The sequence below is a fragment of the Hirundo rustica genome, chromosome 3 (genome assembly GCF_015227805.2).
Source record: "Hirundo rustica isolate bHirRus1 chromosome 3, bHirRus1.pri.v3, whole genome shotgun sequence".
NCBI classification, from domain to species: Eukaryota; Metazoa; Chordata; class Aves; order Passeriformes; family Hirundinidae; genus Hirundo; species Hirundo rustica.
The window spans coordinates 66,693,270-66,720,621 of record NC_053452.1 but is presented as its reverse complement, the minus strand read 5'-3'; the positions used below and the strand labels follow the sequence as shown (position 1 = coordinate 66,720,621).

General features: G+C 37.2%; 1 protein-coding gene across 3 annotated transcripts; it reads right to left on the bottom strand.

Moving 5' to 3' along the window:
• Positions 1 to 868: 868 nt before the first annotated feature.
• GOPC (golgi associated PDZ and coiled-coil motif containing) lies at positions 869 to 26,851 on the bottom strand. 3 transcript variants are annotated; one of them, XM_040059532.2, is made up of 10 exons: positions 26,567 to 26,851; positions 13,797 to 13,961; positions 11,554 to 11,577; positions 8,084 to 8,259; positions 7,646 to 7,811; positions 6,327 to 6,422; positions 5,389 to 5,553; positions 4,535 to 4,715; positions 3,939 to 4,026; positions 869 to 3,344 (listed from the first exon to the last, which is right to left on the bottom strand). In XM_040059532.2, exons 1-10 carry the CDS (start codon positions 26,849 to 26,851, stop codon positions 3,317 to 3,319), a joined length of 1,374 nt encoding a protein of 457 aa, XP_039915466.1. In that variant the 3' UTR covers positions 869 to 3,316. The 3 variants fall into 3 exon arrangements, with proteins under 3 accessions (XP_039915466.1, XP_039915465.1, XP_039915467.1); XM_040059531.2 differs by having other exon boundaries at positions 869 to 4,026; XM_040059533.2 differs by lacking the exon at positions 11,554 to 11,577 and having other exon boundaries at positions 869 to 4,026.
• Between the last annotated feature and the right edge of the window lie 501 nt (positions 26,852 to 27,352).

Below are 27,352 nucleotides of genomic sequence, written 5' to 3'. Positions count from 1 at the left end.
GATCACTCAAGTATAGGTGAGAGATTATTTCTTCTAAAATATAATTTAAAACACAAAACAGACAGTCTGAACAAAAGGACTTAAATATCAGGACTAGAAGTTGTAACTTCAAGGGAAACGTTTTGTAACCTCAGTGGAAAACTCAGAATATTTCAAAATGGATGGAAAACAATCACAAAAAAAAAAAAAGAGAGAGAGAGAGAGGGCAGCTTCCACAACTTTAACCAAAGGACTTAACCCTTAAGAGATTAGGTCAGGACTTAACAGATCTAGGTCTTTATAGCTCTTCCTAGTCAAGGGCTTCAGAATATTTATTACAGTCAGACACTGAAAATATTTTTAAACTGAAAAACATTCAGCAGAAAATGCATTTCAATTAAATTTGAGACATGTCCTGTAAATGTGTCTTTCAAAAAATATATTTTGCTATCAGGCAAGACTAGATTAGAGTCAAACTTCACATTATGCTGTTTTGGTTTCCCCATATTAGCTTTTTGGCCAGGTGTGGACTACACAGTTAAGAGACAAAAAACACACACAGGGTTGGGTCTTTTTTATATATAAAAAGAGATGAAAATAAAATACAACTCTAAATTAGGTGCAGAAATCACTGCAATGCAGAAGAGTATATTTATTTACAGGCTAATAAAAATATATTATATTCAGCTTAGCTAGGTGTATACATGTTTTGCAAAATGTTCTATCTGCTACAGAAATGAGAGTAACCCATGATGTAATTATGTTTGGACAAATACAATAAATATCTGTATTTTGTTTGATACAACTGTGGATTAACATACATTGAGATGGATACAAACCCTCTTACTGCCAAGAACACACTTCTACAAAGGAAATACTGCATACAACCTTTGATCAGAGTTCAATTTATTGCCGTAAAGCACTTTCCTTATCTTACATGCTTTTAATTAACATTGGTCCCAGATGCCAACAAACACTGTCCACCTTTAGCTTAAAATACAATTGTCTTACTGAAGATTTTAATAGGAAAGGAATTATATACCAAAAGAATTGCAAAATTATCTTTAGAATATTATTTTATTTTTTTAAGTAAAAATATATATACACAGGCAAGTAAACTGTTTTACACTTTAAAAAATAAAAATGAAGCCTGAACACTGACTTTCCTCAGAAATTCTTCCAAGTCTAACTCATTCAACCTCTGGGAATCAGCAGGACTGAGTCTTCCAGTTACTGACAAAGAGGAGAATACACATTTGTCCAGTGAATCTGGAAATCTCAACTTGCAAAACTTTTCTCAGTTTAAATATTAATCTCTAAGCATTTCAGTACGACTGCAAATAAACCAGTACATTAAATCAGCTGGTAACAAGTACAGAGTACGTGGAGACAGACTGTAGCGTCTGAGCAAAATCCTCCCAATCCACAGCTTCCTAAACAAAGATTATTGAAACTGCTGGGAAGGAAATCTGGTGATAATTTACTGCTACCTGATATGTCTACTCCCAAACATTTTCCTCAGCAATTGTTCCTTCTGTCGATCTCATATAGACATAAAAATAAAAACGGTAAGAGCAGAGAAAAGGTCTGGCAGATGAAGAAAGCGCAGCATCATGTGAAACTGGCAGACAAGGAATGTTAGGAAAATAACTCTAGAAACCTTCTTCCACTTCCAGGCTAAAACTGATCAAATGCATTGAACATAAAATACAGCGCACCATGAAGTAAGGACGAAAAAATAAATTAAAAATTTCACCTTTCCCTCAAATAAAGGGAAACTGTACAGGAAAATCGGATGTCTTTTAAAAAAGTTACAAGACGAGTTGGACAAGTCTAATTTCTGAGAACTGCAGGAAGATTTCACACAGTAATGATTTTCAAAGACAAGATGACTACAACTTAGCTTTGAACTGTCCCTCCCTGACAGAGAGGACATTGAGCGTTCCAGGCCACAGACAGCTTCGGAGTGCACTCTGCTTGAGTAGCTGTGGGAAAAACACAAATCTGGATGCAAAAGTTCTGGCAGTGGATTCATCTGCTAACACACAGCCAATGTGTCCTCAGGTTTCTGAAGCTTCAGAAAAAGAAACATGCCTGGGGACCTGTTTCTTCTTCGCACAGCTTTATTTTTAAATGCTAGTTCCTGTTCGGTGAAAACTGTACAGCCTTGACTATTTTAAAAACCTTCAACTGTATGCTGTATGACAAACACTACTATAAAAAATGAACCAAATAATGTTACTCCACTGAGTAAGTTGAACTCATGCATATACACACACACAAAATGATCGTGTAAATAGTGAAATTAAGGGATTTATAAATAGCAAAATCTTTGAATAAAGTATATACACTTTTAGGCTTTTTCTATAAACATATATATATATATAGTGCTCCTAGGAGACACAAGGTAACTGTGTTCTACATCACAACTTAGAACATAAGATTAATTGATGTTACTCTAAAGGCCTTTGAGGTTTTTTCTTATGTATTTATACCCTACACAGCTAAAACTTACAAAGATGTCTTTTCACATTAGTTTTTCTTTCAACGTACAAAACCATTTTACGTTACAGCTCAACAGCCTGCAGAGCAGTGAACAGGAAAGATGGCACCGCATGCTGAAAGAGTAAGTGCGAAGACAACGTAGAGCTTGTCTGTGGAGTGTGCTACACTTCACCAAGAGAGCTACAAATGGAGCATGAGAAACTGCTCGAGACACCATCCTCAACCTCCCTATCTGCAGCCACACCGGGGGCCTTTAGATGCACACCAATAAAAAACTATTTTAAGATACACTGCTCTTACAAAGGGAGTAACATTTTGCCTCAACAGTAAGACAATTATAGGTTAAGAGACTACCATAACATAACATAGATAGGGCCAGGCACCGTATCATTCTGAGAACCTCCTGTAAATTACTCTGCACCCAACTTCTACTTCTTTAAGGATTATTTTAATGTGAAATGAGTATGTTCAGTACCCATCAAAAGCACTCATCATTTCACAAGGTCAAGCTAACAATGACCAACTCAAACAACATTACTCTGCATTAACAGTAACCATAACCATTCAAAAAAACCCCGCTAAATTGATGATGCTCAGAAAAAAACACCAAAAGGCTCACATTAATTGTGAGAAATTTTTCAACTAATTTCACCTTAAAAACCCCATACTACTCTGTTTAACTGCTTTTGGAGCAGGTTTCACACAGAACAAGTAGTGATGAATTTAAACAAAAACAAAAAATCCAAAAACCTCACTCATAAAATTACCATGGGCTGAACGATCATGATTAGCCAAGCATTCCACCGCTTACGTGGATTTTGATAGTCTTTGCTCAAATAAAAGCTCTCATCTTTACTATTCTGAGGAAAAAAAGAAAAAAAGTGTTTTTTTAAGTTACAGTTCAGAAATCCTGAATACAAAACACATGGATGCAATGGAACAAGTGTCCCCCCCCCAATCTGTCTAGGGTTAAAGCAAGTTTCACACCAAACTGAACATCAGTTGTCCCTTTAAAACATCCAAGGGTCAAAATTAGGCTGGTCACACATTATTCTACTTCCTTAGGGACATCAATGAGATTAAAAGTGGAATGTACAGAGGTTATCCACTTTAAAAATCCCACGCTTTGGTGGGACTACCCTTTTATTATTAAAAGAAATTCATTTCACATGCTGTGTGTTCGATAACTACTGCGCGTCACGCAAAAGACAGTTTTCCACATTAAGAATTGCTCACAACGAAGCCCTGAGGTAACCGCCTTTTTTCCAGGCAACAGTAATACAGTTCCTTTTGACAATTAATCTCCTTTTACAACCTACACTAGTATATGCAACTTTAAGCAGTCAGTATTGATTATCAGTTGTTCCCAAAGATGGGAACTGTCCAGGTTTTGCCCCCCTTTTTTTTTTTTGATTGTTTGTTTTTAGGATAAAGACTCAGCAGAACGGGCTAACTTGGGTGCAGTGTCTTCTAATGAAGCTTCAACTGAATTCCCCAGGTCTCCATTTTCATGTCCATCAATACCTGGCTTCTTATCAAACACTGCAAGTTAAAAAGAAAATTGATTTAAGGAAAGAAGCAATCTTGGGAAGGACAGATCAGTGATTCTTGTTTCAAAAGCTGGAATGTTTACTGAAATGACTACTAAAATTGAAGCTGACAGTGTTTTAGAACATAGTATGGCTGGAAAATAGGATGTTTCTTTGCTTTTCTGATTTAAAAAATGTATCTGAAGAAACCGCCAACAGGAAGTGTTAAGGTGAATTAACAACTCCTAGTCAGAGGTAGGAAAAGATAAGAATAAATTTGAATTTCATCCTTTGGGAAAAGATGACCACGAAAAAAGTTCTTAAGTTAACTCAGGAGTATCTAAGTAAACCAGGCCAAACAGTGAGGGACCAACTAGATGAACTGACAATCTATTAGTAGGTTAATTGCATTGACAGCAGATTAATTTTACAATGAATATAAAAACAGTATTTTCCAGAAATTGGTTTGCATATTGAGACTTCAGAATTAAACACCATGTAACACATTTTAGAAGGTTTACCTTGTGAGGGTTTGACATCCACATTTGCATCTTTCCTATTAGAACTTGAATTTGCACCTTCTTCCAATTCATCAAGATATAAACGGTAACGGTGTCCACTCTCATCCTCATATTCTACGTTTTCATCATCCGAATCAACCTCTGGAGCAACGTACACTACTTCAAATTCGATTTCACCTCTCTAAAATGCAGCCAAAAATACAGATTAGCTTACTACTGCACAGCTACCCAGCAGGATTACCAAAATGAGCTAGGTGACTAAAACAAATACATTTTACTGTTGTAAACACGTTTACAGTTTTGTTGAGTATTTTGGATAGATATCGGAATTAAGTTCTTACTGACTAAAGTAGAACAGCTCTATAGCTAAGCTTTACCAAAACCACCCATATTTCTTATATGCCAGGACATTTCAAACAGTGACAAAGAGGAAGTTTTCTGTTAAATTAAGCACACCTGTTAACTGTCTGAAAATGAGAAGCAAATCAGGAAGAAGATTCTAGACCACAAAGCATATGATAAACATTTTTTAGCTGGAACTGTTTAGTCATAAGGGTCAAGCATGTCACTAAATAGTTATTTCTATGGGGCAATGCAAAAAATCGATGTTTGTCAGCCTTACTGAATAATAATTAGCCAATACACACTTAACTGAAGCACTACTGACCCAGCATTTTTGTCCTTGAATCGCAAAACATAAGAGGATTAAGTGTAAGGTGGTAGAGCCTCAAGAATCACTAGAGCTTATTATCATTACGCTGTACTTAATGGGAAACATTAAAATTCAAGGTAATTCAACGGGCAGAACGCAGGAGGCACCTAAACGTGCCTGTGGATAACAGGTCCAAACTGACCTGTTGGGAAAGAATAGTTACAGCTTCTTTATGCTTGGCATCTCTTAGATTAACTCCATTTACTGCCAGAATAGCATCACCAACATGCAGTCCTCCACATCGATCAGCAGGCTGCCCGGGATGGATTTCAGAGATCAGTATTGGAACACCATGCTCCTTCCCACCCTATTAAAAAAAAAAAAGCAAATTTTAATGAACTGAGATGCCTTTTAGCATAAAATTGACATTCATATAGTCGTTCCTAAAGTGCTTATTTCAACTTCTGGTTTAGAAAATTAGAAATCATTCTTCAAACAAAGAATGTTTAATAATGCATGAGCTGCTTCCCTTAATTCTCCTCCCCCAAAAAGAATGGAAAATTTTGACTATTTACTCAAAGACAAAGCACGCAATTATGAATACGACTAAAACTATAAAATCATACACAAACCAATGAAAAGCAGAAAATCACACTAAAAAATGTATATCAGGCACCATACTGACTTGCAAGAAACAGTATTCATATTTCACTTAAAAGTATAATGGTCAAAATTTTCCAAATTTGTTGCAAAAAGTTTACATAGCTTTTGTTAGGTGAGAGATGCCAATACAGATACTTTGAAAAAGGTTATAATCACAACAGCTAAGCTTTGGAAGTCAGGTCTCAGATTGCCTCTGCTCTTCTAAATATTTACACCTGGAATGACCACTGGCTAATCTGCTAAATTGTCTATACCCTACACAGAAGTCAAAATCCTAAGTTTAACATAAAGTAGCAATTATCTATTTCCTAGTCTATCAAAGTAAGTCTTGAAGTTCTATGACCATAGTTATGGATTTGTGTATACTTTTTTCATTTGTTCTAACCACACATTTACTGATCCATGTATTTTACAGAAGTAGGAATACAAACTTGGATTGGTGCTTCTGTGCCATAGAAAATAAATACAAATATTTACTGTGATTGAAATTCCTAGTCCTTCATGGTCTTCTTTAACTAGCAAAACTTTTCTGATTGGACCAACACCTTGACTCTTCTTTAAGGCATCAGGATCCTAGTTTGAAAAAACAAACATAGCACAAACATAAATGTGTGAGCCAAAAATGAACATTTTGGGGTTTTGTAATTATATACAGGCACTGTTTTGAGCAACAGTTTTAGACTAGCTCCATGCAGGACAAACTTAGAGTGCCCCTTTACAGAAAGGGAATGAAATCAGAAAAGATTCCTCATTATGCACCCCTGATGAGAATAATTATTTAAATTACTTCACTGCTGATTAAGGCACAACACAGAACTTAACTTCAAAAGAAGGAAATCAGACATATATTAAAAATACTAAGGAACTACATGAAGAAGGGCTGATCACTGCTGAAATGTTATATGATGTAAACTCAACAGTAACCAAATGACAGAAGATGATGTAATATACTCCCAAGGAAAAGGTTGCTTGCTAAAGTTTATTTTTATCGTAATAAATATAAACCACACCAAAAGCCATTGAACACAAATCCAAAAGAGAGACTAAATAAATCAAGGTTTGTTTTTTCCTTTTGTTAAGTCACTGATGCCATTATGCATATTTTTAAAATGACAAATACATGCAATTAACAACATAAGCAGTAAGACCCATCAGATTAACTAATGTATTTAAAACAGCTCAAAATAAAGCACTTTGCTGAAAACGTCTGGGTTTATGTACTGAACACTGGGGTGATTAACAGGACATGTGTCAAGTCGGGTGAGTTCTACCAAAGATACTCATAGTGAAATGCTGTTTAAAGGTTTTGTTTTAGAAAGCACCTCTAGGAGGAAAAAAACAACCTACAAATAATTATTTTACAGAGTGTCAATTTATCTGGCCTTTCAGGAAAAGAAATTAAAATCAATTTCAATCAAAAATCAAGTTCAATCTAATGCTAAAAAATTTATTCTTGGTTTTTGTAAATAAGTTAGATCCACATTTTGAAACCTAGGTTACAAAATTCTGCTGTTAATTCTGTATTTATACACATAAATAGATATATTTATATCAGAGGCTCAGTTTTCAAAAGGACTGAGTGCTCCTAGGTGAGTCAGAGGAATTGTATAATTTTTGGTGGTCATTTAGAGGGATGTGCTATGCAGCACAGAACTGTCCTTCAGCACACAAAAGAACAACGTATTTACAAGTGACATTTGAAAAAAACCACAACACTGAAGTGAAAACAATCACAAAGATGAGGAAGTAACTCGTGTCTGGAAATCATGGAGGAATGGCTCATCCTTTCAACTTACATGTCCTGGTGGTGCTTGCATTGGTCGTTTGAGATCGTTCCGACCTCGACAAGCTCTAATAACAGTTTTGTGGCGGTGAAGGTGTATTTCTGCTTCCAGCTGATTCCACAGCTTGTCGTGAGCAGGTCCTTTCATATCCCGGCCCAGCAACTGAATCTGCTGGACCCTACACAGTGACACAGAGAAAAACAATGCTGCATTACAACTGAAACAGCAATGCACTGCGGGACTCATTCACCTCATGTGGCTACAGCACACAGGCATGCAGCAACCGGAGCAAGAACCCTGGGGATTTTTGTTCTTCCTTTTGTTAATTAACTGGAAATGTGAGGCTTTTCCTACTTAGTCTTAACCTTGAACGTGCCTCTGGGGATGCAAAGGAAGGAAACAACAACAGCAAACATCTTATGCTAGAGGACATGGATTGACTTCACATACCTTCCAGCTAGCTCCTTGTCTAAATACTTGGCTGCCAATCTTGCTCCATAAACCTCAGCCTGAAGCACAGCTATGTGTCTACGGAGAGCTTCATTCTCCTTCCTCAGCAACTTCACCTCAGCTTCCAGCTGAGCTTCTTTCACTTTTTCCTTCTTATTAGCTTCAAGTTCTCTCTCCTTTACAATGAATTAAAAAAAAAAAAAAAAAAAAAAAGAGTGTTAAAAAGTTTTTATCCAAGTTAATAATGAAAGAACACTTACGGCTTCTGCACACACAATCTGAAATTATTTTCCTGTGTACAAGACATGCATGCAGGAGAAGAAATGGAAAAAAAAAAAAAAAAGAAAGCAGGGATTCTGGCACTACAGCTAGTGGTTTGCATACTATCCTACACAAAGGTGGCAAAATTAAATAGCCTGAATATCACCTTTATATTTTCTTGTCTTGCAAATACGAGATTCAAAGTAAAGCAATACTACTTTTAAAATTAAAGAGTAACTATGAAGCTACTAAATATTTCAATTTAACTAAATTCTTCAACTATTATTATGATCATGATAACATGGAAACGTAAGTCCATATATCCTTAAAATGACAATTATTTTGATGCAAACAACCAAGAAATGTCCAGCCAGGGACATTTCCAGATTAGAGTCTGAAGACCACATAAATAAAGCCAAGGATTCTACACATGAAGATGCCCACTGTGACAAAACTAAAAAAAGGTGCAAAATAGCTTAGTTAAAAAAAAAAAAACACAAAAAAACCAACAACAAACAACAACTAAACAAAACCAAAACCCACATTAAAACCACACTTTAAGCAAGCTATCTCCCTGTGCCTCACCCCCTGAAAAAGGAATTATGGAAATATAAATTAGTACCACATTGCTCCATCCCAAATGTACAGAAACTGCATGGTCATTACCTTTCCTAATACCCAGAGTACGGGCGCAAAAGGAATTAGATTACTAATCTACGAAATCTACTTTAAGGAGAGCATGCTTGATAACTTGTATCTTTTATATCTTGCTCTGCATCCCTTTTACAAAGTGGGTGAAAACCCCCACAACAAACCTAGAAAACAGTAAAAACACAGGGTCTAATACTGTTTCCTTTCAAAAATGGCTGCCAACTGAAACAGCAATAAGAATTAAGGTCTCCATAAGGCATTTCTGAAGATATCAGAAGTACCCAAAAACCACATTCTCTATACCTGTACCAATTACATTGTTAAATAAATAAAACTAGGAAATGCTACTAAGGAAGCAACAAGACAGATACAAAATTTTACAGAACTGGCAAGACAAATCTGTTATCAAACTGTGCATATGCTATTCACTATTCCAAGCCTGGATATAAAACCATTAAAATGGTCGATATTACCACATTTGAGAAATTACAAAAGGTTGATCCTTCCAAATGGAGTTATTTTCACAACAGATACATGGAAAACATTTATTGACTTTGGCAGAAAGTCAGCTCTGAATTTGATAGACTCTACTGCCTCCCTCATCTGTTAAATACTTTAATCAGTTTAAAGGAATAGAGTACACACCTATGTACATGTACGAGAATTGCTCAGCAGAGTGCTCAGGAGGGGCAGCCTGAAATCACTGGCATTTTGCTTCCTGCAATTCCTGCGATGACCCACATTCAGATCAAGTTTGGCTCCATAGGTATGTTAGAAAACATGGCACACAAGCCACTTCTGGTCTCTGGTCTTTGGGTTGGGGTTGTCCTGTGAGAATGACTGCAGCAAACCTCTTTCTGAGCTGCAGATCATTCCTAAGCCAAGAATTATGACTAATCTACATGTCAAGAACAGGAGTTTCTAAGATTATACCAGTTCTTTCTATTATTATTTTGTTCTTGGGCTATTTTCATTATAAGAATTCAAGAGTGCCACCGTGCTGTGTTGTCCCAGCCACACACTTGAGGAGTAAGAAGGGTCACGGTTCAGACTTAACACCTGTTTTACAGTAGCTACAAAGTCCATATACAAATACAGTCTTCCTGTTAGCTCTGTTCCTATTGTCAATATTGCATTAAGGTGATCTAAATAGCAGTATTGGCTCCCTGTTTGTCCACTTTTAGAACATATTTTATTTGACAAATACAAAAAGACAGAGACTAGAATTTAAGATAGGTATATTCCAACCTCTCCCAGAAAACTGAATTGCTGAAGTGATCAATGATTCCTGATTACAACAGCAAATTTCATGCAGCACATTTTATAGTATTTATACAAAGTAGCCAGCTTGAAAACCCCCATCCAGACTCACATTTTCCATTGATTTTCTCTGAATTTCATTTGTCATTTAATTTAAAGAGGAATGTTACATTTCTATGTAGGATTACTTTTAGTCATGCATTTGAAATACAACACCTAAAATATAAGGCAAATGCAATCACATAGAAATGTTTTCTTCCTATTTTCTCCATTATTATGACTACTCTTTTTTGACAGAGGTCCAAAATTACATCCAGAAGCCAATCTTCTACGGACTGTCTCCAACTGATCACCACATGAATTAAAAAAACAAACAAACAAATAAATAAATAAATAAATTTAAAAGGTTTCCAGCACAGAATCTCTGAAGATGTCCCGAAAGAGCATATCCTGCTTTGAATGACTGTCAAAAGACTAGACAAAAGTCTCAAAAATGTTTAAAGAAATTAAGGAAGTTAAGTTACAGAATAGTTTCATACTTTCTAGTGTCCATTATATGGCATAGGTTCTGATAACAGAAAATGTATTTTCTGTTGGTAATATTAAAAAAAAAAAAGTTACAGCAAGGTTGAAGACTAAAGCTTACAGTTACCAGCTATCCTGTGGCTTTTCAAAAAACCAAATACTGAGTGAAGACAACAAAGCATGTAACATAATTAAAGTAGAAAATCTGTTTAAAAACCTTTCAAATCTATCACTCTGAAAAGATAAAAGTCAAGTTTGCTTCACTTTTTCTTTATATATATGTACTATTGAGCTCATATGCTTTTGGCTGCTACACCAGCCAGTAAACCATATTAAATTATGTCCATGAAAAAAAAAAAAAGGGGAAAAAAGGGGAAATTGACAGGATTTTTTAAAAACACAACATGCAGAATACTTCATATTACACTCATAGATGTGTACAATGTTTATGCTTTAGCAATTGTATAACACCTTAACATTTTTTGAGATACTGCCAGAACAATCTTTCAGAATGTCAAGCTGCCAGATATCACCCTAAACTAGCTGTAGCAATAATAAATAGAACACATACAGAATTAGGAAGGAGGGCACCACATCTAGAAAAGAAAAATTAAAATGCAAAGGAAATTCTTTACATAGCATCTTGCCAACTGTCGGGAAGAAAGAACAAGCCAGATCTGTTTTGCCAGTTTCTGAGGCCAACATATATATAAGTTGTTGCACAAAACAAAAGCACTGCTTAAACATAAAAAAATGGCAATCAACATACTTACCATTTCATCCACAGAAAGGACAGACTTAAGACAGAAGAAAAGAGTTCCATAATTAGAGAAACGGGCAATAGGAACTTCAAGAAAGTGCAAAAACATAAATTACTTACTCCAAAAGGACTTCACCAGCAGACTGTGCATTTCATTAGACAGCATAAAGAACAAGCACGCTGCTACAATTCTATTTAGCAACCATTTTGGTATTTTGCAGTGAAATTTATTGAAAATCTTATTAAAAACTTAACTTTAGTGTTGTATTTAAAACAATATCTTCTCCTAAAATACCAAGAATTTCTATAAAGAATAGAAAGATAATACAATATACATTAAAGAATCACAGAAAACCCATTCTGTAATATAACATTATGCAGGTAATAGATTTCTTCTTTTCAGAAAGAACAACATAATATGAGTTACAAGAGGGACAAAAAGGACAGGCAGAAGTATCAGAAAAGGCAGCAAGTGCAAAAACGCAAAAAAAAAAATCCAACTAGTCAACTTCATACTCTCACAAAGAGTTATGATTGAACTAAGAAGATTCCCCACTCCTAAAAACAGATTTGACCTAAAGTACACTATTATCAATTGTTTCGCAATCTAAACATTTTAAAATGTCCCCATTCACCACTATGTATAGTTTTACAGCTTACAGAGTATACATTTATGCTAAGAGTCTAAATACAAAATAAGTGTCTGTCCCACAAGAAAGCAGGAAGTCAATTAGTAGAGCATTATTTCCCCATTGCACATTCTGTTGACACAGCTCTTCTTTACCTCAGAGACCTGACTGCCAAAAGGTCAGCACAACAGTTTCATTTACCCAAATATCAGAGGTCCCATTTTATTGTCATTTAAGCAGCCTCAGTTTTGCTTGCTTTGTTAGCTTTGCAAACTTTCATAGCTTTCTTTATCTAGAAGAGTTTAAAGTTGAGCTTCTGTCCATTAAAGCTATGAATTCCCTAAAGGCAATGTAAAACAAACTCAAAACACTAGTCCTCATATTTATAAAAAGGAAAAACTAAAGGAAATTAAGCAGAGAGTATCAGTCTAAGGTGTTAATAAAGTTCAATTTCAACACATATAAACCTGAACCAATGCATGTAAAATGTATTTATTGTCACCTGTGGGAAGAAGACTGTTGTCAATAGTATGGAAATTTAATATACCTTTAGAAATCATTTATTACAAGGTAGCAAGAAACAAAAAGCTCAAAAGTATTAGTCTCTGTGTTAGTCAGAAGTTAAGTCTAAGAAAATTTGGGGACCAAAATCACTCACAGTGATGTGTTAACTTAAAAATTTTCTACATGTAAACTTGCAGTTTAACACTTACAAAACGCTGATTATATTTAACTAATGCTTATTTAAAAGCCAAAAGATTTATTCAGATTTCTAAATAAACTTCACCATACTGTAGCCATAATGCTGCACAGAATAAATTATGTGTGGACAACCCAGAGAATGTTGCTCTTATACTGAATATACAAGTATGTAGCCCTAGGAAGACAGCTCTAATCAATTACAGCTTTTGAATCTGAAACAAAAAGAATTTGGGTTACCCCTGCCATTCAGTGATTAGCCTAGAAATCCTTTAAAACTTACAGTCTACTACTGTGTTTTATTGTACATTAATTAACAAGACAAAATAGCAAAAGAGACTAATCTAATGTTCCACATATGTTGGGAGTAGGTATTTGCAACCAAACTGTGAAGCAATTTTAGAAAGTCGGAGATAGATTTTGATTCATACCAAGAGTTAGCAATCACGTGTATACAACACTTTTTTAATTTGCCAAGTCATAGTATTAGAGCCAGAATCTGTGGTGTGGCTAGTAACAAGGCAGTCTATGCTTGGGCTATCAGTCAATGCCAACTAACTGCACTGATTAATTGTTGTTAACTTTCGGTGGGCTTTGTAAAGGTCTGAGTTTTAAAAAAACTCAGTGCTTCTATTACAGTCTTCTACTATCTTTTGCAACTTCAGTCTTCACAAAAGCTTTTTTTACTTTCAGAAGCCACTAAAACAGGTTTATTAAAAAAAATTAAATTCCTTATTCTTTATTCTGGTATTATTCATCTTATTTTCAATGGTTGCTAACAACCAACATAAATGTTATTTAAAAGCAAAAAAGGTAGCATTTTTAACATGAAAATTTGTAATTAGCTTATTCACACTTTCCAAGGAAGAATTTCAGCCAGGAGAGGAAGAAAAATAACATAATCCCACATTCAAGTTGCCATACTCACCAGTTTTGCCTTAATAGCACCAGAGTCAACATTCTGACCAGTCTTGGCATGTAGCTGAAGCTGAACAGCGTGGAGCTGTAAAAGCTGATCGTGCACTTCCTTTTCCAATACTGCTTTCTCTGCCTGTGTTTCTGTCAGTTCAGACTTCAGATCAACCAACTGTGCCTGTGAAGATATAATCCATCATAGTAATGAGACCAAGGATTAAATGGGGTCACCAGAATTGTGACACATAACAGCATTGGCTGCTACATGGCTGCTGTACATGGTGGAATACAGGTTAAGAATACCTGCTGTCACACATTCCTCTGTAGCCCAGCTTTAACACTGGATCTTTTGCAGGATTTTCTCCCCAACTTGAATAAAATTCACACAGCCACAGAACCAGCATCAAATGACCACACTGCCAAGAGTAACAACAGCTGAGCTTTCCCTCATGCAGACAATGGCAAGTGATGCTGATGTCCACTCCGAAACAAGGCAGTGGCATTAAAGCTATGTAGGATTTATACCCATAGCAATGTAAACACAATTTTAAATTGTAAAATTATTAAATCTTACTGAAAAAAAATTGCCCAAAGCAATGACAATTATTTATCCAATGCCAAAGTCAAAGAACCCTATTTACAGCTGGTCTACTATTAACAGTTTAACAGACTTGGCAAATTAGTTGGGCAAACCACAGGACATGAAATATCTATAAAACGTGTATGTAGAAAACAAGAAATAGTTATTAACTCTTGAAAAGGGTGGGTTTGAAACATTTTAAAAACAGTTTTCATGTAGAGTTTACGTTACAAAGCAGAAATCTGTAATGAAAGAACAAATACAAACATGTTTACAAAGTTACTTGCAATCCACATTCAAGTAACATTTTGCAAGACAAGCTACATTTAGATAAGCTTTAAGACTACTGCTTGCCAAAAAAACCACAAAATATGACTTCAGGGGATTTTTAGGTAATTTCCCACAGTATATTTTTGCATTCAGAAGATTTGGAACTAAAGACCAAAATCAAAAAGTGACTAATTCTTTAAAAATGCCCTCTCATATTAAAGCAGGGTATTTTAGGTATTTTAACAACATTATACAAACATTCAAATTAACAGTGAAACTCTCTATATATACATAATAAATATATAAATAAATTATATATATATATAAAATATAATATTTATACAGATGTATAAAACATCTGTATCTGTTAATGAAAAAAAAGCAGGAAGGATTTGACTATCAGATGGGAGGATTTACTGGGTCTAACATAATTTAGATGGACAGCTTCCTCAAGCTTCCATAGTAATTCAGAGATAACTAGGCACTTCCAGAGGTGATTCAGAGCACCCAGAGAGCAACTGATGAGATGATCAAACCAACCTCCAGCATGCAGCTGCCAAGAGGAACAATCTCCTTTCCTGCCTCTTGGTTATGGCCTTTAGTCCCACATCTCTGGGACTGAACAGAGCTGAACCACCTCCCCCTGGCCTTTGAGGCAGAGCCTCAGCAGATCAGGCCAGCATGCACTTTTCGCCAAAAAAAAAAAGGAGCTGCATGCATTTCCACCTTCCAACTGCCAGAATAGCAAAAAAAACCAAAAAACAAAAACCAAAAAAAACAAAACAAACTCTTGAAAAATTTGCAAACCCTCGCAGAACTCTAAAGCAGAAAGTGCCTTTTACAGTAAGACGATATTTAAAATACTAGAAAGCCAAATAATTTCAGAGAGATGAGTTACTTACAAAGCTGCATTGTTGACCCCTGTGACCAGCCTCATTTAAAGTCTCTCTGCTGTGGTTTACCTACCTTCTAACAAAAGCAGACACACACCTGAACTAACAGCAAATGAAAATATCACCAGTATAAAAAGCTGATGATACAGTACAAAGCAGATAACAAAGACCTTAATAATGAAGGCACAGTCTGACCAGTCACAATTTCACATAATAATAATATTTTGTTATTATTACAAACTGTATATATTAAGCCTACTTAAAAAAAAATAAGACCACTACTGTCTTGTTTGTTTCTAACAGCTAGGATGCTGAGTTTTCTTGCTTTTTTATGCACACACACACACTCTCTCATCTACTCTAATTTAAAAGACCTGTAGAATGGCAAAGTGGCACAACAGCTAAATTAGACCAATTTAATATTGCCCAGCCTCACCTAAAAGACAAGGGCAATCAGAGTTCCGGTGGGAATTAAAAACAAGTTTATTTCCCTGTGCAAATAACAAAGTAGCAAGAACGATGGCCACCAGCTTTGCAAGGTGATTGATGCCCTGAAAGTATCAAAAAAAGACTGTCAAATGCATAATAAAAATTGAAAATAGTACTCTGCATATAACCTAACATTTACATTCATATCCTGCTGTTTTAATCATAGAATCATTGAATCACATGGGTTGAGAATGGCCTGGGTTGAGAGGGACCTTAAAGACCTGGTTCCAACCCCCCTGCTTTGGACAGGGACAGCTAGCATTAGACCAGGTTGCTCAGAGGTCCATCCAACCTGGCCTTGGAACACTTCCAGGAATGGGGCACTCCAGACAAGCTGTGCCAATGCATCACCACCCTCACAATAAAGAATTTTTTCCTATTATCTAATCTAAACATACTCTCAATTTGAAACCACTCCCCCTTGCTCTGCCACTACATGCTCTTGCAAAAATCCCTCTCCCACCTTCCTTGTCGCCTCCTTCCAGGTACTGTAAGGCCTGGATAAATACAGAGCACAAAATACAAAGAAAATGGTAAGAGCACATATCATAGAATTAACCTGTTTACACATTATGAAAAGTCATGTGTCTATGCCCGGGAACAGATACAGGCACAAGAGTTACACCAAAAATGCAAACACAAGAAGCTGCTCCCATATCTTGTGATCTACTTCTATGAAGGCTGACAAATCTCTACATTACTTCAAAGAAGTCCTGCCATTCTCAGCTTGGCAAGCTCACTTAATTTTCCTTTATATTATTCTTACTAATACTGTTTTTTAATCCAAATTCCCTTAATTTGTTATAAAGAAAGCCTATGAAAAGACTGTTGGAAATTCAACCTATCTTCAATTTTGGAAGCTACACAGTAACAACCAGGGATGGGGTAGAGACAGCCGATGAAATCATGAGCACAAACAAGGACTATCAGTAAGACCTTTCCTTCCCAGGGTACCATTCACTGCAGAGGCAAGGGCTCTGCAGGAAAATATGGATAATATTATATTTCAATTTCTATAAACATAATAGCCTAAACACAAGGATAAACTAATGCTGCACAAGCAACTGTACTAATCCTTTAATTTGGACATACTCTCCATCCAACAAGACTGTCAAAGAGAGATGTCATGTACTTTGGTGGTCACCTGCAACTACCCTAGAATTTGCAGAGAAGTCAGCTGGGGGCAGAAGTTACAAACATCCACCCACAGGAGACCATTGAGCTTCATGGTTAGGTGAGTTCAGGAAGAGCCACTAAACAACAAAAACAGAACAGAAACTTTGAACAGGGAACAATGAGGGGCAGAGGTTGAAGAGAAGGTAGTGTGTTCACTTTCATAACCTCCTCTCAACTGTAACTTGCTGATTCAGAAAAAAAAAAAAAAAAAAAAAACCCTTCTGGGTAGAATACCACTGTGCAGATCAGCAATTACCACTCATCAGCAAACAGCACACTGCAAGGTTACATCTTAGATTCTCCCTGCTCCCTGGTTTGTGTCTCTGCCCCAACCAATGCACAGCAAACAGCACGACCAGACTGTGGTCATGGAAGCAATATTTAATCACGAAAACCTACACCTAGATCTACGTGAATCAAGCAGGCAGGACATGAAACTACTGCTTCAGATTATCACCAAAGGTTATTTCTAAATTCTAAATAAAAGTCTACAATTCAAGTAAACTGGAGATCTTAGTCAAATTCAGCAAATAGCAAAACTCAGCATTTATTCTCCTCACAATCTAACATCCAAATGATACCAGAAAAATAGTTTAGAAAGGCTAATTAAACATTTCGTCAATTTTGGAACACAGTTTGCCATTTACCAGGCGTTTTCTATTTCTATAAGGTCTTACAGCTATGAAAATTAAATGCCAATTTCAACTGAAATAACTCAAGAATTTATAAACTATTTTTATTCCCATAGGAGATAAAAGAAATAATGGCATTAAGCAATTAATATTTCTTTGAGAACATGCCAAAAAATTTTAAAAAATTAAAAATATCTAGGCAAAAGAACCCAGACAATGTCCTGTTTTTAATCAACAGTTCTCATTTCCTGTTCAAGCAGTTACAAATTATCAAAAAATTAAGTTTGCTACAATTATCTTATACTGAATATGTATTTTAAACTGGCAATAAAATAAATGCCATCTTAAATGCCAGGGTTAATTGCATTTATTGTCATGGAGTTCTTAAAGTCTTAACTAATATTTTTCATCAGGAGTCTCAGAAGAAAATATTAGCATTTAAGCCTCTTCTAATTAATTTTTATAATATTTTTCATATGATGGTCTGAACTCTCATCTGTACATTTTTCACAGAAAAGTGACCATTTGTTAGTGACCATTCTAACAGAGTAGTTAGAATAACTAACCAAAAATAATTTATTTCTATTAGATCTCAGAGACATACTCCAAGATCTTACACTAATTTTATGCATTGTAAAGAACAAAAAGGGGGACCTTGCCCTGAACAACTTACAAGGCGAATACACCAAGGAAAGGATGAATAAATGTAACAGAGAAGTACAATTACAGATGTATTTTTGTATAGAGGCGCACAATAGGAAGCAGACAGATGCTAAAAGCACAACTTTGCTCAGAAGCATCACTGGTTGAATCACAGGCAAATGCTGCAGCCTCTGAAGATCTGAAGCGTGAGAGGGAACACACAGAAACCTTCAGAAAGTGGGATGATGGTGACACATAGCACGGTGACAGGAAACAACCTCCACTACTGATAGGGAAAGCAGTTGCAGGGGGGTGAGGGGCAAACTGAGAGATGGCATCATTAGATAAAGCAACGACTTCATTTAGCTTTATTTGGGATTTAGCTTTGGGAAAAGCTTTTTCATTTTCTGACCTATTGTTGCAGTAAATTCTGCAATACAGACAAGAGTTTCATTTGAGCAAAGAGATATAAAAGATACCTATGACTTACACACTGCCCAGACATGAGCACTCAAAGTGCAGCCAAGCTGAATTGGAAAACTGGGTCATAGGTCTGCATACTACTAGGGCAAGACAGTGGCAAATAAAAATGAGAGGAAAACCTGAATTACCTCAAAGCGTAATGAATGCACTTCTTGGTATATGAATTTCTAGCTCAAAAAAAAAAAAAAAAAAATCTAAGTATAATTCAAACATAGTAGAAAACTCACAGATTTTTCAGCAAAGTGAAGCTAGATACATACAAAAGTATCCATTACCAGCCTCAAGTGACTAAAAGTCATAAGCCAAGCACTCATCAAATGCCTTTAGTTTTTGTTTAATTTCAGGCCTTTAGAGTACACCTAATTCATTCTTATGCCAAGCCTCCTAAACTCATAAAGGTCTGAAAACTGCTTTTCTAAAGATTACTTCTTCAACCATATAATCTCAGATTGCCAGAAGCTAGAAGTTCATTTCAGAATTTTTTGTTACCTAAACAAGGCCATCTAGTGCCATCTTTTTATCTGTATGTCTATATTTCTCCCTATTTCACCCTCCTTCCCTGCTGATTTGAACTGAATTAATTTTCAAGACACAAATGAATCAGTTCCTACAACATACAACTATGTGTTCCTACAACACAAAACTTTTACACTAAACAGCTGCTAGTAGGAAAGAGTGACAGATTAGTGCCCTTTCAGAGGGAGAAGCAGGAAGAGTCAGATCTTTAGCTAATTTGTTTAATCCACACACAGACAGAAGCTGACAGCCTGGTGTACAGGCAGCACATGTACCGTTCCAAGCTAAAGACTGAGCTGCTGTCTCGTGTCCAGCCAACTAACCAAAAAAATGGAGGGATGAAAAGGCAGGGAAAGGATGCTGTGATGTGGAAACTCCCAGGTCATCCAAGAGAACAGGAACTGCCTGAATCAGAAGGCCTTAGTGACTTGAGAGAGTGCTCAACACTTCCATTCCCCACAAATCACGAGACTTCCAAGCCCCTGTAACTGATTCTGTTACTAACAAAACACCTCCGGTGTACATATATGTATTTAATAGTTAACTTCAAAGGGCAGGTCCTTATGTATCTTGGTCTGGGATCAAACCAAAATTCACAGACAAATCAAGTTTATGAGGTGCTTTTATCTCCTCAGCAGCATATCCTTATGTAATTTATACTAGACTCCAAACAGTTTATCAACATATACATTTATACATTCCAACATTCATTCCTGATAAGGACTATTAACCTTCTGATTTAAAGGCTGCAGGACCCAGGATCATGAAACACAACAGAGAACACTACAATGCTGCAATTACTCCGTGCCTTCTATCCCAGCATATGCACAAAAGAGCAGTATAAACATCAAGATATGACACTAGCATATTGGCTTACCATTTCATTCCGGTGGCAATTTTTTAAAGACAGAAATATCATTTAAAGGTAAATGCAGGTAAAGAAAAAATACATATCTCTTTAATTATGCTTTAAAACAATGAAATAATTATTCCTTAGTGTTCCCCTCGACATTATACAAACGCAGGACAGAAAACAATTTTTCAGAACATGATAGTTGCAGCTCCTACAACCTGCAGATACACAGTCAGACACCAGATAGACAACAACAGAGCCGGGCATACAGAGCCCACATATTGCCGACTTTTCATGGGGTCCCCTAACTTTGCATCAGCCCCTTGATGTGAAGTAGCCGGTGCTCTTAATTATTACATTTCTCTAATTCCTTGAAGAAAGGATTGTCTCCATTATCTCACCAGTATCACTTTGCTTCTTTGCCTACAGCCCTCCAAAAGACAAAAACATTCTACTCTTCCTCAGTCTTGACTATTTGATTCTTCCTGTCTACTAAGCCCTGTTTAATCTCATGATGCTTGCCACAAAACTAAACAATGTGACAGCACTGCACCAAATGAGTTTCTGAATAGATGACACACTTGGACACCATATTTTTTATGATAATTTCCCCAATTTCACCACAGTGTTTAACACTTGTCAAAGATGAAAATATTCCAAGATATTATTGGAAAAGACTGTACTGACAGATTATTAGATTATATTAAAAGCCTTTATTCATTATTATTGGGACCCCAAAAAGGACCTTTGTGACTTGAATTTTTAGTTAATGCTAAATTTAACAAAACAGTCTTCACATGTGGCTAATAAGAACAAGAACAACAGAATTTATGACTAATGATTCCCTAAATAAACAGTATGGTAGCATAGCTATGTAAGTAGTCTTGGTGAAAATGCAGTATATGATACTGAAGACACAAACTAATCATAAATTAATTTAATACACTTTTATTATGTCCCATACAGAAGACAAAAGACATAAGACAAATGAGTTGCTCCATTTCTCATGTCCTCTTCTAGTCCTGACAAAACATTCAGGATCAGCAAATTTAAAGGATGCAAAGCAATACTCCTACATGTTATCTTCTCTGATGAAGACCATTCTGGACATGAAATTATCTGCACACTTTTCCTCCCAACAATTAAAGGATAAGTAATAATACCACATCTTAAATAAAGCACCTTAAAAATTTGGTTTCCATTTATATAAATGTATACATCCACCAACATTTTTACGCAGGTGACTGATCATTTTCACCTCTGTCATTAAAATACCAGCTACTGTTTCTTGCTACTGTTTTACTTTGTGTTTGACTGTTTTATTCTGTTTACAACTACTTACATAAGAACAACTTTTTCTTTCAAATCACTTTGCTGATAGGGGCAAATTTCTGACTTCCTCATCGTCATTATTCTGAAATCCATACTACCTATGCAACGTAACTCAGTAAAAAACCCTAAGAAATATAAACTAATATACTGATTTCCTCTCACTTTCTCTTTGGCAGCTCCCAACAAATGAGACAGAAAAGGAAAACATTTTACCACATACATACTGAAAATTAAGTAGGCTAGTTAAATTTGTATAGAAGTATATAAGCTTCTGATACAGGAAATATGAATTAAGTATAGGCAGAATTGTAATTAGAAAGGGCATAATGATTCTGACAGAAGTCATACATATCACACTAATGACAACTTAGTATATAAGCTGACCAGAAAAATGCACGTAAATCTATATTTCCTGAATACATGAAAAATGCTCACATTTTAGGATATCAAATCTCACTCCACTGATATTTCAAAAAACATACTCAATCTAGTACCAACAGATTTCTATTCCAAAAGAGAAAAAATATTACAAGTCTAATTAACAAAATAATACCTCAGTAACTACTGGAAATATTAATGACATTTGAAAAAAGTAAATAAGCTATTGCAACTATTCTAGATGTATGTATATACATGTAGACATGTATACCATATGTATATACATGGACAAAAATATATATTGGTCTTCAACAAGTTCATTTCTCACTAGTAAATAAAGGGAAGAGGCAAAAAAAAAAAAAAAAATCCAGACAGACCTTCTTAAGAAGGTGTATGGTCCTACCTTGATTAAAGTACTGCCAAACAACAGAGCAGTATGTCTGCAGTGTGTCCCACCAGATGGACTTGCATGCTTATGGAAGGTCACCATACAAATAAAGACACCTACATTTAGCTTTTCCAGCTTGTAGCTGGGTTTTTTTATATATACATCTTCGTATTACCCGTATCATTCTACGTGTGCTTTAGCTGAATAGGTGATGAGTTACTTACAGAATAATTCAGCTTATAGAAACATGTTCCTCTTAACATGCTGATTCCAACCTAATCACAGAGGTAAAACTACATTTAACTTCTTAGACATACATGTTTTCCTTAGCTTTAGCATATACACAGGCTTAACACATCTGCCAAGATACAGGGTGTGCTCCACCAAACATTCCTTTCTAGCTTGTTCATTTAAAATTGCAGAATCAGATTGGCAGTCAAAGCGCCAGAGTTAAAGTCAAGCTCAGTTTTCACTGGCACATTGACCTACTTCTTTTATTTCTACAAAACTGCAGATACACAGAACTTTTATTTTTTGTAATGGACATTTAGACAATGTCATAGTCAAGTGACAGTCAAACAGGAAAAACAAAACCTATGAACTGCTTCTCAGCTAAACATTTTCTAAAATCTCACACACAGATCACCAGATCTGCTGATTTATAGGGTTTTCTAACAGTCACAAAAAATCTCCTTTAAAATGTCTGTCACCAGTTCTAAAAGACTGGGATCCTTGCTATCCTACTAACAAGATACACTTCTCCATTTTTCACAATGAAATAAGGCTGATCTCAGATAAGACAGCGACTTGTATTGTCAAATACCTTTTTTTTCTCCTCCTTGACAAACTACTTAAGTCAACTCTGTCCTACTGTGACCAGCAGGAAAATTATGAAAACAAATTCTCCTCCCAACAAATCATTAGTTTAATTTAAGACTGCCAATATTATTAGCACAGCAGTAGATTTATAAACTTTTGCCACCCTAAGCACAAGTAAATTTATTTGCATACATCCCCAGTGCATCTGAAATACCTTCAGGCTCCTTCCAAAAATAACCTGGCCCAGAATTGCCAACATATAGCTGCCTCTTTGGAAACTACTGTCTTCCTGGAACACTTCTTTCACTATCCAGGAACATCCTTCATACAATATTTTACCTAGACGCCTCTCTTTAGCAGTAGATATACAGCAAGATGGCGACAATTTTTTGGGGAAGTCCCACAGCAGGAGCTTCCATCCACCAAACCTCAAGCTGTGCCTCTTAAAAGTGATTGTACCAGAGAACACGTATTAAGCTGATAAAGTGGATAAATCAAAGTCTGAACTGCACTTCTTTATTCTTGCCTGCAATGCCATAATAAGACCCAATGACTCTGGTCGAGGAAATGGCATCTTCAAACAACTTTTTGTTGTTTTTGTTTTCCTTTATGAAATAATATTGCTCATTCAGTAAGACAAGTCCAGTCAAATGCAGCTGCAGAAGTAAGCTTAGACAAACTTAGATTCAAGTATTAGTCCAAGTATTATTTTATTCCAAATAAAGGATTTATTTGTATCATTTTAATATTTCTCGAGATGAATCTAATTTATTGGCTTGAATAAGTGTACCTAAGTAAACTACTATAGAGGACATTTTTGTGACTGAGACAAAAGCTTTGTATTAAAATGTACAAGCAGTATAAAGTTACAATGGTGAGTTATTAAGAAATTATTGCAATCTTAAAAGTTATATGAAATACAGTAACTCACATTATAAAAAAGATGTAAAATCACCAACCACATCCTAAATGCCAGTATTGATGTTAGTGATTTCTTTCAAAATATGTAATTGCACTCTTTCATATTGGTCACTGGGGCTTTTGCCTAGAAATCTGTGCACATAAGAAGACAAGACACTAATTTTCAACAGAGCAGCTCCATCTTTTGGAGATTTTAAATGGCAGCTTCCATTTCAGGTTTATGACTCCAATAAATATGAGGTCCTAAAACTGACACTCTTCAAGGCAATACAAAAGTCTTCTAAAGGTCTATTTGGAAGATAAAAACTCCTTTATATGTATGAGGGCTAATACTACTCACAGTAATAAAAATACTTTATAAAGTAAGACCTTTTTATTCACTTCCGAAGCACTCAGTCTAGATTATCAGTATCATTTTTATCAAACAATTACCTCAAGCATGTAGATACACAAAATAATTATGATAATTATTAACAACTGCTCTCTGGGCTCCTTTGCTCTTCAGGTCCTAAGAGATTTAAGCAGAGATCTTCACTTCTTTAGGCACTCCTGGTGATTTTAATTAGATACAAAAACCTTTCCAGGATCTGAGTTACATAATTTCCTTTCAAAATATTTCAGCTTGAAACAACCTTTCAAAGAAATCCATTCTCTTAAAATAACCTGAAAACTCACTTGGTTTACAGGCCTGGACACAACAACCCAACATGCCTGTGCAATATGCAATAAATTCTGATTATCTACCATAAACCCATAAATGTCATTTTACTATACTTACACTTAATGAAGCCTACTTTATAGGCTGGTACTGCATGTGTGTGGGTGCATATATCTCGCCCCAATACTGAAACATTTAAGACAGCATACCAACATCAACAAATAGACAAACATAAACATCACTACAGTAAGCATTCCAGTGAAATAAAGAATGAGATGAAAAAACCTCCTAGTTTAGCGAGATCTTTATTCTACTCTGAAAAATCCTGCTCTTCTGTGAAATTCCACGTGTTCTTTTGCATAACAGTGCCTTCATACCAGGAAGAAACCTTATTAAAACCAAAGACCATCTACTTTACTTCCTACTGAAAGGCACGCCTCCAGAAGAGCAGGTTACTGCTTGAAGACTCTAAAATTCTTGTATTATAAGTATAACACAAAGGACTGAAAGAAGGCAATTCTGTCTATTGAAGCTGTTATAAAGCCCCAATTTTCACAGTGTCTCAGAATTTCCCTCTTTACTCCTATACCCTTACAAGTCAAAAGAACAAGCAATAGAAGACTAAAAGTATGGCCTACAAGAGACAATGAAGAAAATGGAAGGGTTTAGTCCAGGGAAAAGGTAACTGAGGAAGAAACATCAAAAGCCTTCTAATCATAATTAAAAGACAAGAGGGCAGCTCACATTCACACCTGCTGAGGACACCACAAATAACACCAACTAAACCAAAGACATTTGGATTGGATAGATATAAAATGACCAGGAAGTTCTCCAGAATCTCCTTTCAGAGCACTCCCGTTCTACAAACCCTCTGCAGCACCAGGACCAAATAACTTGGCTCTGGTTTCTCTTCTTGCAGCCTGACTGAAACTCTGTATCAGGCATGAAGAAAATCTTCCAACGGGAAGGCCAGTTATTATTCTCCTCACAGAATATGTGACCCTTGCTATTATTTTCAGTTACCAAGCTTGGCAGAGAGCGATTTGATCCGCTTTGAAGTGTGAAGGAACAAGAGGACCTGTCAAAGTCCATCCCCAATCCACTTTTCCGTCTCCTTTACAAGGAAAGGAGAAGAAAAAAGAAGGAACATCCTCATTTTGACTACTGACTCTAAGCTTTAAGCACCTCTATCTTGTCTTTGTCTCTTCTTTTACAGATATTTCCAAATTCACAGAATCTAGGAATCAATTAGGCTGGAAAAGAACTCTGGGATCACCAAATCCAACCTGTGACCAAACACCACCATGACAACCAGACTAAGTCTTTCCTTAAACACCTCCAGGGGCGGTGACTCCATCACCACCTTCGACAGCACATTTCAATGTCTGACCAGCCTTTGTCTGAAGAACTTCTTCCTAATGTCCAACCTAAACCTCCCCTGGCACAGCTCGAGACTCTGCCCTCACGTCCTGACTCACTGCAAAGAGAAGACCAGTCAGAAGCATCTCTTGCCCGAGACTCCTGCTCTCAACATCACAGAGAACTCCTTCGGCACGCACCGCTCCACGCCCGAGCTGGAATTACCAAACCCAGACGGAGGATGGCCGCGGCCAGGCCCGAATCCTAAAACGCGGGGCCTGGCGAACCTTCCTCAGCTGCTTCGGGGCAGGGAACGAGCAGAAAGAAACCCGGGGCAGCTCCCGAGGGCGCGTCCCCGGCCCGGCCCCCGCCGGTGCCACGGCAGCCGCCTCACCTCCAGCTTGTGGTTGATCTGGGACACGGTCTGAGCCTTGTGGCACAGCTGAGCGAAGCACGAGCTCAGGCTCGTCATCTTCTGCCGCCCCTCGTACGTGATGTCGGCCTGGTCGGGGTCGATCTCGCCCAGCAGCAGGTCGACGTCCACGAACGCCTTGTCGAACTCCTTCTCCAGCACCTCCAGCCAGCGGAACATGGACACGCCGCCGCCCGCCGCCGCCGAGGCCGGACCGGCCGAGCCGGCCGCGCCCGGAGCGCAGGGACCCCCGCCCGCCGCCGACATGCTGCCTCCGCCCGCTCCCCTCAGGCGGCACCGCCCGCGCCGCTCCCGCTGCCGCCCCGCAGGACGCGACCCCGGCCCCGCTCCCGGCCCCGCTCCCGCGGCGGCCACGCAGGGAGCGCGGGGACGCGCGTGCGCGGCGGCCCGGGGCCGCCTGGTGTTGTGGCAGGCAGCGCCGGCCGAGCGCCGAGCCACCGAGCGGCCCGCCCGCGCCGGCAGGGGGCGCTGCGGGCCGGCACGAGCCGGGTGTGAGGGCCCGGGGGCTGGTCCCGGCCGGGGGGGTCGGGACGGTCCTCGTGTCCCACCCGTGTCCCACCCGTGTCCCTCCCGTGTCCCACCCGTGTCCCACCCGTGTCCCTCCTGCTCCCGGGCCCGCCACTGCGAGCGTCCTCGGGAATATTCTTGCAATTATGGCCATTTTTATGTTGACATGTAGTCCATACAGACCTGTGCGAAGTTGGTACCTAGTAAAGAGTATGTACATGGTAAAGAAAAAGCATGCGG